An 11,022-nucleotide genomic window follows, 5' to 3' on the forward strand; every position below is an offset into this window, starting at 1 on the left:
AATTATCAGCACTGGCTTTATTTCCTGCTGTGGCTTTATGACCTCACGGAGATCATAAATGCATCTAAAGTCTAACTAAAACGATTTAATTTTCCCCATAAATGGTCTTATAAAGAAAGTTATGGCAATGTTATTCCAAAGAGGCAGGAAGGTCATAATCCTTGCAGTCAACAAGGGTTTTCTTCTCTACTGACTTGTTGAATCTCTTTTGTTCAGACACAAAACTGCCCAATTATTCATTACTTCATGGCTCATGCAACCTTCCTGGGGATATTCCTCATGCTTCAATGGCAACGACCTTTGGAGAGGGGTGCAGCTGACTCATGCCCACACGCAGGACGCGTTGAGCACGCCTGTCCATCCAGCCCTGCAAGGCTTGTGTTGGCCTCTCAGTCCATTCAGTTCACCTGACACTTACAGCCTTACCCTAAGGATCTGCAAGCAGTGGGGCACACCATCATCTTTAATCCATTCGTATTAGTCTTTTGACCACAAGAAGACATTTTCCTGAACAGAGCCAGCAGGTTTCCTTTTCCATGCACTTTATTTATTAGTACAACAGTGTCCTATCCTATTGAGGGGCTGCCAAAGCTAGAGCTCCCTTCAGTGGGATATCTTTGGTGCCGTGTTTCTTGGGTGAGGCCACAGGGATGATCATATATTAAATATGCAATATAGAAGGTGTTTTTACAGATGGATGTCACGGAAGAAAAGCTATTCTGGTATTTGGCAATGCTGCAGAGCCTCAGCTCAGAGCAAAGACTTACCCCTGGGATGCAGTAGCATCGACAGCCAGGTGCTGCCTGTCCTGAGCCACCAGAAAGGACAGGTTCTGTGTCTGCTTCAGAGCTGAGGTCCCTCTGGCCGCACACCTCCAGCAGCTCTACAGGCAGGAGGCAGCCCTGCCCCGCTGCTACGAGTGACAGCACTGTGTCTTCCTCTGCAGTCAGAATCTGGCCATGGATAGGTAACACAGCACAAGTTCTGCCAAACACTAGGAGAACCGTGGCCATTATAAGCTGTGGCACAGGTGTTCCTGGTTTACAGTTTATAAATAGCTGCTGGTGATCTCAGATACCTTTTTGGGGAGGAAATCTGTAATTTCAGCCAATGGGAGCCACACAAACTCCAGCCTTTGAATAACAGCAGGGGAAAGCATCTCTCCTCCTCTGTAGCAGACTGTCCTGAGTCTCACACAGGACATGAGCAAGAACTGTCAGCTGAACAAACTCCCAGCAGTTTTCTGAAGTTTCTCCCTTTATTTTTTGGGGAAGTGTTTGCTGTTGCTGGGTTTGTTGCTGTCATTTTGTGGCCTTTGAGGGGCGGTTCAACTCTGTGCAGTAGGGTGTTTGAAAAATAAACGAGCCTCTGCAATCCATTTCCCGCATTGACTCAGATGATCGTGGAAGAGAGAAGGGCAGTCCAAATTAAAAGTGGCAAAACCGAAATATACATTAGCGAGGGAAGGAGTGAGCGGGACTGGTGGTTCTCGTCCTCAGTGCAGCCAGGCCATAACTGCTGCTCCTGAACATCTTGGAAGGCGGGTGAGTGGCCTCACTGTCTGGAACCCAAAGATCCATTAGGATGTGCATTTCTCTGCAATGCAGTTTTCAAGAGACTGTGCCACAAGAGAGGATGCTGTCATCCTCTCTTTCCCTAGTTATTCCGCATTGGGACAGTATACAGCCACTGGAGTTGCACACAGACGAAAACTCCACGGAACAAGCTCCAGTTGCATTTGTGAACCTTCCTGATGTGTTCGAGCTGCCTGCAGCCCATTTCCTGTCTGCGAGCGCACATCCTGAGCTGCGCAGCCAGGGGATCTGCTTATCTTCACACCTGGCCTCGGAAACTGGAGCTGTGCCCCCTGGGGGGGAAGGGGTGGGAAGCATCACCAGGGCTCTGAGGAGAAGGAGATGGCAGACCTTGCCTGCAGCTCCTCTCTCCTTTGCCTTAGTGTCCAATCTTGATCCTCCCTCTCCCCAAAAGACAAGTGATGGTGGTTAATGCTGGCGTGCCACTGGGACTGGGATTTTCAGGCATCAGCTTGGGTCACTGATGGAGCTCTGGGAACAACCCCTGCAAAGGCTCGTCCTGTGATGGCCGTTGCAGCAGGGCAGTACCTGTCGCTGCCTCAGAACTGTGGCACCACCTGTAACACGGAAGGACAAGGCTGTCTCACACTGCTGGTCCTTCCCAGGCCACTTCTGAATGTCACCAGGTTAGAGAGGAATACAACTCCAGCCTGGAGGTGGCCTGGGCTTTTGCAGTGGACTGGTCTCAGTGGAGGGCGAGCTGCCAGGGGCTCCCCCAGCTGCAGCACAGGGTGTCCCATCAGCCCATGGAACCCACTGACCCAGCCAGCCCTGCCCAGGATGCAGCGCTTCTTCCTCACCCCCGACTGAAGGTAGAGGGGTTCAGCCTACAGAAAAGGAAGCGGAGGGGAGACCTTATCATTGCCTACAACTACCTGAAAGGAGGTGGTAGCGGGGTGTGTGCTGGCCTCTTCTCCAGGGATGGTCACTCAACCACTTCTCCAGGCAGTCTCTCAGTGCCCAGTAACTCTTTCAGTGAAGAAATTTTTCCTAATATCCAGTCTAAACCTCCCCTGGTGCAACTTGAGACCATTTCCTCTCATCCTATCTCTCGTTACTTGGGAATCCAGCATCCACCTTGCTACAACCTCCTTTCAGGTAGTTGTAGACAGTCATAAAGTCTCCCCCTCAGCCTCCTTTTCTCCAGGCTAAACAGCCCCAGTTCCCCCAGCTACTCCTCATAACACCCGTCAGACCTTGAAACGCTTCTCAGATTATTTACCTGTTTTAGTCTCTCCAGAATTCCTCACCTTCCCCAGCCTTTTTGCCTCATGCCTGCTGCTGACAGTTCATCAAAGTCTTTTTTTTGCACGCTCTGATTGCATCAAGACTAAAACTGCTCTCAAGCACATTCCCAAGCCTAGCCCAGTCAGAAATCATTCCTCACACACAAGTCTACAAGGATGCCTGGAGGTCTTCGGAGCCCAGGAGAGTATCTTTTTTCTCCTTGCTCTCCTCCTGCTGCACGTGGTACCGCTGTTCAGCAAACTGCACTGCATCGTGGATGCTATGGAAAGCCAGCTGACCACCACTGTCTGTCTCCCCAGCCCAGCCTCCCTCCCGGAGTCGGTGGCGGATGGAAGGGTTGCAGTTGGCCAGGAGCAGCTGGACGCCAATCTCCTTATAGTCATGATGTGTGTCTTTTAGCACAGAGAGACCTACAGTATCTATGAACTGCATTGCCCCACAGTCAAGGATTAAGGTGTGCATATCTATGGAGGGAGGGCAGGCATCTGCTGGAGGCTTCTCAGCCCTTTTCTTGGCCTGTTTCAGGCAGTCAGGCTTGGTGCTGAAAAAGCTCTTGCTGTTGCCTGTGTCCGCATTTGCCTGTGCCTCCACTCTTTGGCGCTTAGCAGCCAGGAGGATAGGATTTACCCCAGTTTTCTGGTAAAGAACAGTCTTGAAATAGTCCTTGTTGGCATAGTAGAGGGATGACTCGAAGCGGAAGATTTTGATGTTTGCGATACTGCTGAGCTGCTTGTAAGTGGACTGGTCCTCATAGATCTCTGTGTTGCCAACCTTGCCCAGAAGCGTGGCCCTGGGTCTCTGCGTCCGGAAGATGATGCAGAGCAGGGCAAAGCAGACACCCACCAGGAGCCCGATCTCCGTGCTGATCAGCGTGGAGGACAGCATGGTGGTCCACCACACCACCGTGTCCAGCTTGCTGAGCTGCCACATGCGGGGTGTGTCACGGAACTTCCTCAGGCCCCCCCGCAGGTTGACAATGGTGACCACCCCCAGGATGGAGGTCTGCAGTGAGTAGAAGAGTGGGGCGATCCACAGCAGCACTAACAGCAGCACCAGGGAGGTGACCAGGCCGGAGACTTGGGTCTGGGTGCCCGTGGACTCCTTCAGCAGAGTCTTGGTCAGGGCTGCAGAGCTGGCAAAGCAGTAGAAGAAAGAAGGGATCAGGTTGCACATGCCAATGGCAATCATCTCTTGGTTGGCACGGACAGTGTAGCCATGCTTTTTGCCAAAGATTTCCGCCAAGGAGACAGTCATGGCAAAGCCAATAACCGCAATGGGCAGAGCATCAACTGCCAGGCTGGAAAACAGGTTTATATCCGGTAGAGTGGGTTTCCTGAAACCAGTGGGAATATCCCCGCAAACAGCAGATTTGTATCGCCCTTGAAAGTTAAAGTAGTGAGATATTACTGTAGCTACAATGACCACCAGCAGCTCTACGGGGAATGGGGCCTTCATCCTCTCCTTATACCGGTCATTGATCTCTTTGACAGGTACTATGATGGCCAAAGCAACCAGACTGGTGATCAGGTCACAGATGTTGGTGTTCTGGATGAACCTGAAAAGGTCAACCCACGTCAGGATGAAGGACCCAACCCCTTCGTGACGAGGTATTTTCAGTCCCAGGAGATACTTCATCTGGGAGGTGATAATGGTGAGGCAGGAGCCGGTCACAAAGCCACTGAGGAGAGGTTCTGACAGGTAGACAGCAACAAAGCCCAGCTGTAAAGCCCCCAGCAGGATCTGAAAAGCAAACCAGCCATACCTTTAGCATTGATGAGAAGGGCAGGGAGAGGTGGCTGGCGATATACGCCAGTTTGCTTCCACTTTAGCAGCTCTGGCTATTCTATGTGCTGAGCATTCAGCGTGATGCAGAGGACTTTGTCTTCAGTAGTTAATCTCGGGGATGGAAAACTAAAGAGACCTACTTGTAAGACTCATCTGTGGCTGGAGATGCCATACAAAGAAGACTGTGGGTCCCTGCCACTGTCCCTTTACAAGCAATCAGGATACACAGCTAACACTGACGTTCCAGGCAGCAGCCATGTCAAAGCAGCTGTGAATACCACTCAGTAGCATAAACCCACTGAATTTGTCCTGGTGAAAGAGCCTGAAGTTGTTCAGTGAGAGCTAGGCCCAGGCAGTGGGGGCATTGCTAGAGAGGACAGCCTTTGAAGGAGCCCCACCTGATGGGAGAGTCCTTGAGGACTGTTCTTGCCAGCTTCAAACCTGCTCTAACCTCCACCAGGAGCCAGCCAGCTCCAGCAGTTGGGTGGTTGGAAGGTGGTTCGCAGTTCCTTCTCCTCCTTCTCTGTGTCTGATCCTCAGGGTGTTTCAGACACATCCAAGCACCTATCACACGGATGGACAAACCCCCATGTTTGGGGGTTTCTAAATCACTACATTTGATTCAAGGGTGTTGGGGTCTAGTCATGTCAGGAGAGGTTTCTCATGACTTTTAAGTCTGAACCAAGACTGGAACTTAAAGATTTCTAGCTCAGAGAAGTTCCTACCAGGGAAAGGACAGAGAGGAAACATCACAACAGCAAACATTTGTACCTGATAAAGACCAACCAGAAAGCTTAAGGAAAGAGCCACAGTGATGGCGTAGCAGCTCCTGTCACAGGTGCCCGTCCTGTTACTGGAGAAGGTGGAATTGCCCACCGGCAAAGAGCCAGCACTGTCATCGCTGTACCCTGCTAGCTGGAGGTGCCGGTTCACAGACTGCCCGATCATCAGGCAGAGGACCCCGAAGGAGCCCACGGAATTATGGCGTGAAGTGGCCATAGCGACATAGATGATATTGCAGAAGAAGTTGGTGTAGATTCCATAGATGGGATCTTGGTTGGCCAACAGGGAGTAGGAGATGGATTGAGGGATGGCAACTATCCCCACCAGGATCCCAGATATGACATCCCCGAGCAGCTGTGTCTTGACATTGTAACGGGGAAGCCAGTCCAGCACTGGGAACAGCTGGTAGAAGAAGGTGATGATGGTCTGATGACTGCATATGCAGACTTCTCTGGCTTTCTTTAGGATGAGATCCTTGGTGCTGAAATCTGTGGGCTCATACTCCTCCAATTTGATGTGTATAAAATTGGCAGGAGTCTCTTCTGACATTAGGGAGACCGGTACATCTTTGCTCTGTCTGGGCTTCAAGCTTGACATGTCCTCCATTGGACCAGGAGAGCTAAAGCAGGAGAGCAGGCAGCCATGAAATGTTGCAGTCATGTACGTTATGTGCTTTGCTTAGCTCCAGGATTCATGCAGACTGCATGGATAAATACATAAAGGAAAATAACCTCATACAAATCAAACAGAAAAGCACCTTCCCATAGTGCAGGGTGATTTTTTTTTTATTTCACTTATTGACCTGATTAACCACAACCCAGAGACCATGGTTTAAATTTCATTCACGCTGGCACAGACGACCACATCAGGGACAGAGCTACAGAAACTCCTGTGCTCCTTCCTAACACAACTTTTGTGCTGGAACGGAGCAGCAGGTTGGGTTAAGATCAAACAATATTATCTCACTGAAACTGAAACTGAAACTTCATCAGGAACCCTGCATTTCTTCATGACACTTCCGCTTAAGCAAAAACTGCCCTGAAACAGTTAAGATATTCCAAGTGATGCTTTAGAGATGTAACAAGTGGGCAAGGGAGATCATTTACAAAACAATTTTTCCTTTAGCATTTAAAAAAATTTTATGTATTGCTGGCTTGTGTCCAACAGGCTCATTGCAGGGGCTCCTCCCTGCAGAATGAAAGCATCCCACTTTCTCAGTCTGGTTAAGCAACATATACACTTACCAGTTTTTTTTCAGTCCAAATTTTCCAGTCAAAATGTTTTGCTGCAACAAAACGTACCTTTTTATCAAAACTGAACAATACACACAGAGAAAATATCTCTTGAGAGAAGACCTGGACCGGCTGCTGTTCAAAATTAAACTGGGATGATGAGAAATGCCATTCCTCTGCTCTATGGGTTTGTTTCACGTCACAGGTCCCAACCCAATCTCTTACCTCTGGCTGCAGGGAGATACACTGGATGTTTTCTCACTACCTGCAGACAGACCTGTCTTCTCACCTCGCAGCGCACACTTAACAGAGAAAGCATGAAGCTAACAACTGCAAGCCTGTTTCCTTTGCTTTCCTTCTGGACCATGTGCTGCTTCCCTTGAGAAGAGATCTGAGTTACTCAGCCAAGCGATCGGTCCTTTTATCTTGCTCCAACCGATGAAGATGGTGCAGCCAGCCAAATAGAGCTGTATTTTGAAAACAAACATTGTTGTGGGAGAGTATTTTTGATGAAAACTTGTTCTGGCCATTAAGAATGATTGAAAGGGTTTAGAGAAGTGGTCCTGCCAGATAACAGTATTGCTGGTATCTGGAGATGTGTTTTCTAAACAAAAGGAACGATGCAAAGGAATCTCCCCGCATGTGTTATTGCTCTGCCCTTTCTTACTGAAAGAGCATCATCGCCTGAGTCCTGCCAGGCTTTTCCACTCATATTTTCATCTATTCTGGACAAGCTTTTGTTCCAAAAAACAATCAAATAGCAAAACTTGTTCCAGAATGATTTTCCTTTCTTTTTTAGCACAAAAAGTAAGGGATTTTGCTTTGCAGAAGTAAGCACAATTTGGCAAAGTGCAGGGTTGCATTTCTTTCATAGGTTAAGGTGAATAATTGCATTACTGCTCAGGAAAAAGGTAATGTCTCATCATCCTGAGCTAAAACAGCAGCTGCATAAATACCAGCTATAACTGTTCTGCCCTTGTGATGCCTGCCAACTATGTACATCAGACCTCTCAGCACACACTCCTACCTGCCAGTCTTACCTCATTCTCCACCCTTCCTTTTCCATCTCTTTTCCATCGACCTAGCCTCTAAGATTTTGCGGTATGCACTGTCACCACACGGATCAGGACAAACACCTGGCAGTGAGGCAGCTTGGCTGCCTTCTGGGCTTGGGGAGGGGCTGAGATCCCACGGCGCTTGGAGAGATGGTGTGGAGTATGGAGAGATGACATTTTCACAAGGCTTTGATTTAGATGCTGGGGAGACACCCTGAGGGAAGAGAAGAGGAAGATCAGTATCCTGAGCTAAATTTATCTCATCAGTGGAAGTCTATATCTCAGTAATTAGAAGTAAATAAATAAGAAACATCAATGCTCTCTGACAGCAGGAAAAAATGAGAGCACATGGTAGGGGAGACAGCTGCTCAATGCATTTATCTGTTTATATGAATTCTCTATTCTCTGCCATTCCTCCACAGCTCATGTATTTTCAGGTACATCTGTTCGTAGCTCCCCTTCCCCTTCTTTTAGTAACAGACTGTATCTTTCCCTAGCCTTGTCATTCCTTCTGTCCTTAAAAGACGACCCCTCTGTAGGCTTTATAATCCTTTCTTGTTATATAGCTCATTTCTTGTCTTGGCCTGTCTGATATTGTCTCTTACTCACTCACTTCCCTCTTCAATCTTCTTTCCTAGCAAATGGCCCAAATTCCCATTTTCTGTATCATTCTTTCATCGTGAAGTTCAGTCACTGAGGAACCGGTGAATCAGTCAATGAATAGCTGGCCAGGCTTGCCTTTTAAAGTTGGCTTGTTTGCTAGGATGAAATATATCTAAGTACAATCCATGTTTGGCTTTTGATCTTCCTTAGGAAGCATTCATTTTCGGCTCTGGATCTCTGATCTGTCTACCAGGAAAATGGGACAAAGCACTTTTTCCATTTGTGACAGCATCTAGGTGCCCTTAAACTCTGCTTTGCCTTCACTGCCTGCTGCTGCTTTTCCTTCCAGCTTCCCTCTTCATCTACATATTCTGGAACTCTTTTGTTTGTTATGATTTCCTTTACCACCTTGATAAGCCTCCATACAGCCATGATCTTCCACCTCTCCCAGGCACAGGTTTCGTTAAGCAGTTCCTTTTTGCTTTCCTTCTGTCTCCATGCCTCCACTGCCACCTTTTGTAAAAGTGATTATCCTTTCAATTAAGTCTGAAGCTTTCCCTTCATATTTCCCCAACTCTCTTATGTGCAGATTCCCACTTGCTTTTATATACTTGACTTAAAAATATTCTATACTTTTCATGCAATTACATTCTCAATCTTCTTGTCTCAGCTGCCTGCCCCATGCGTTCAGTTCTCTGCACTGACCTCTTCAAAACATCAAGCCTTCGTGCCACAGCAGCTTCTACATGGTCCGCCTGGTGCTGGAAATTCACGTTGTAGACACCAAGGAGAGAGCATTTCATGTTCTCCATATTGGCAGAGAGGATGCACATACCTGGTGACACTGAACACTGTATAGGTCTCCAAAATCACTTTTACAGTATGAGGTGAGGCAAGGTCAGATACTGCAAGCGTTTCACATTTGCTCTAGAAAAAGTACAGCAGATAGTTTAAAAAAAGCAACCCAAAACTTCATGTGACCTTGAGCTGGCTAAGGCCATGCTGCCTTCCAAATGCAAGGTCGCTATAGCTAACCACTGAAACTGTTTGTTTTCAAATGCATCTTCAAGGGTTGTTCTTTATTGCTACTATAAACTCAATTGTTCAGCTCTATTCTGGGCAAAGCTGGGTTGGACAGATGGTATTAACTTGAGCAAGTGTAGACAGGACATTGCCTGCTAGTAACATAGTACCCTCTGTTTTTAAGACAAGCAGAAACCATGAAATCCACATTTTTCATTTATGGCAAGGTATGTGAGCAATGTAACATCCAACTGTGCAACAGCCATTGCGGGCAGCTAGAAACAGAGCACTGAAACCCCAAGCTCCAGGTACAAGGAAACACAATAGAGGGCTATTTGGATTTTCTATTCTAAAGTCGAAAAAAAATCCTTGAATCGTCTGGGTCCTTGATTGCAACCCAGGAATTTTGCAGGAGTTAAGTGCAGTGAGTTCAAGACTCTGTTGCTGTGTCAACGCATCGCTTCTGTTCAACAGGACGAGCTGGCATCTCCAATTTTCTTTGGAACAGAGCTAACTGCACTGCACATGGATTTTTTATTTGCTTTAAGGCTTATAAATACACTCACGGCTATTTGGCTCCTGCCAGCCTTTCAGGTAGCATCACACATGTCTTGGCTCCATAAAAGGACCACTCTGGTTTAGTACCTGGCTGTACCCCACTGCTCCACATGCAACACTATTCAAAAAAGGCAACTGGCAAATATCTAAGAGAGACGTTGTTCCTTCCTTTCTTTCAGATTTGCAACTTTACAGTCTTTTCAGAGGGCTGCTGGTTCAGTTCCACTTGGAAATGAATCTTCAAGATGTAGACATCTGCAAAACACCACCATTTTTTAAGAGGAAAACAGGAAAAAGGAGACAAGCTCAGAACCACTCGTGAGTTATGGCAAATGCAGCAAAAGTGACTGAGGACAAAAAGGCTGAACAGAACCACTCCGATGGCTTCCTGGAAGTGAATTACTCACATTTCTGCAAGAGATAACACCAGACAGTGTGTACTGACACCAGGTCATCCCAGAAAATAAGTTTTTGCAGCCTTCTGTTATTTTCCAGAGCAGTTAATGCTAACATGCAGGGGTCACAGCAAGACAAAGATAAAGTTCTCTCCTGAGATAAACATTGAAGGCCAAAAGCACCACTAGCCCTGTGGCTGCACATGGTAATGCAGTCACACCAACACCACTCTGAAGTTTGAGAGGGACCAAGGAACAAGTTCTATGAACATGGTTCTATTTAAGCCCCTGCTCACTCCCAGCAATTAACCATGAAGAGAGACATAGAAGGAATGTTTTTTTAGTGTATTTTGAAGGATGTGAGGTGGAGCGTATGAGGTCCGACACAAAACACCCAAGACTAACCCTACTGCTTGGGAACCGATAAAGTGAGAGAGGAGAAACAAAGAGATGATTATAGAGCATGCTCTCTCCTACCTGTCACAGTGAGACAAGGCTCAACTCCATCACTTCACTCAGAGACGTTTTCTTATCCTCAATTGGAAAATGTGGGTGTTAGAGAGTGAACAACATTAGCATCATATTTCTTGGGAAAATTAAATCCATCATGGAAACTTTTAAATTTTTTACTGAGGTCACCATCTCTTACAGTGAAGAGATCCCAAAGATCAAGTTGGTACTTAAAGGAACCCACTTCTTGTTGGTAGAAGATGTGAAAGCAAACAACGATGGACATTCTCAGCAG

General features: G+C 47.2%; 1 protein-coding gene across 3 annotated transcripts; it reads right to left on the reverse strand.

Annotated features, from left to right (window-relative positions):
• Positions 1-607: 607 nt before the first annotated feature.
• LOC104068748 (sulfate transporter) lies at positions 608-10,768 on the reverse strand. Of its 3 annotated transcripts, none has more exons than XM_054080052.1 (4): positions 9,007-10,768; positions 7,684-7,912; positions 5,400-7,110; positions 608-4,583 (listed from the first exon to the last, which is right to left on the reverse strand). In XM_054080052.1, exons 3-4 carry the CDS (start codon positions 6,069-6,071, stop codon positions 2,991-2,993), a joined length of 2,265 nt encoding a protein of 754 aa, XP_053936027.1. In that variant the 5' UTR covers positions 6,072-7,110; positions 7,684-7,912; positions 9,007-10,768; the 3' UTR covers positions 608-2,990. The 3 variants fall into 3 exon arrangements, with proteins under 3 accessions (XP_053936027.1, XP_009569964.2, XP_053936026.1); XM_009571669.2 differs by having other exon boundaries at positions 5,400-6,030; positions 6,869-7,912; XM_054080051.1 differs by having other exon boundaries at positions 5,400-7,912.
• Between the last annotated feature and the right edge of the window lie 254 nt (positions 10,769-11,022).

This window comes from Cuculus canorus, chromosome 14 (genome assembly GCF_017976375.1).
Source record: "Cuculus canorus isolate bCucCan1 chromosome 14, bCucCan1.pri, whole genome shotgun sequence".
Taxonomy (NCBI): Eukaryota; Metazoa; Chordata; class Aves; order Cuculiformes; family Cuculidae; genus Cuculus; species Cuculus canorus.

Bases quoted from the DNA above. Each gene is read 5' to 3' on its own strand.
- LOC104068748 (XM_054080052.1), bottom strand. From the start codon at position 6,071: ATGACTGCAACATTTCATGGCTGCCTGCTCTCCTGCTTTAGCTCTCCT. The intron at 4,584-5,399 runs GTACAAATGTTT...TTTGCTTTTCAG, and splicing joins TTCTGGTTGGTCTTTATCAG to ATCCTGCTGGGGGCTTTACA.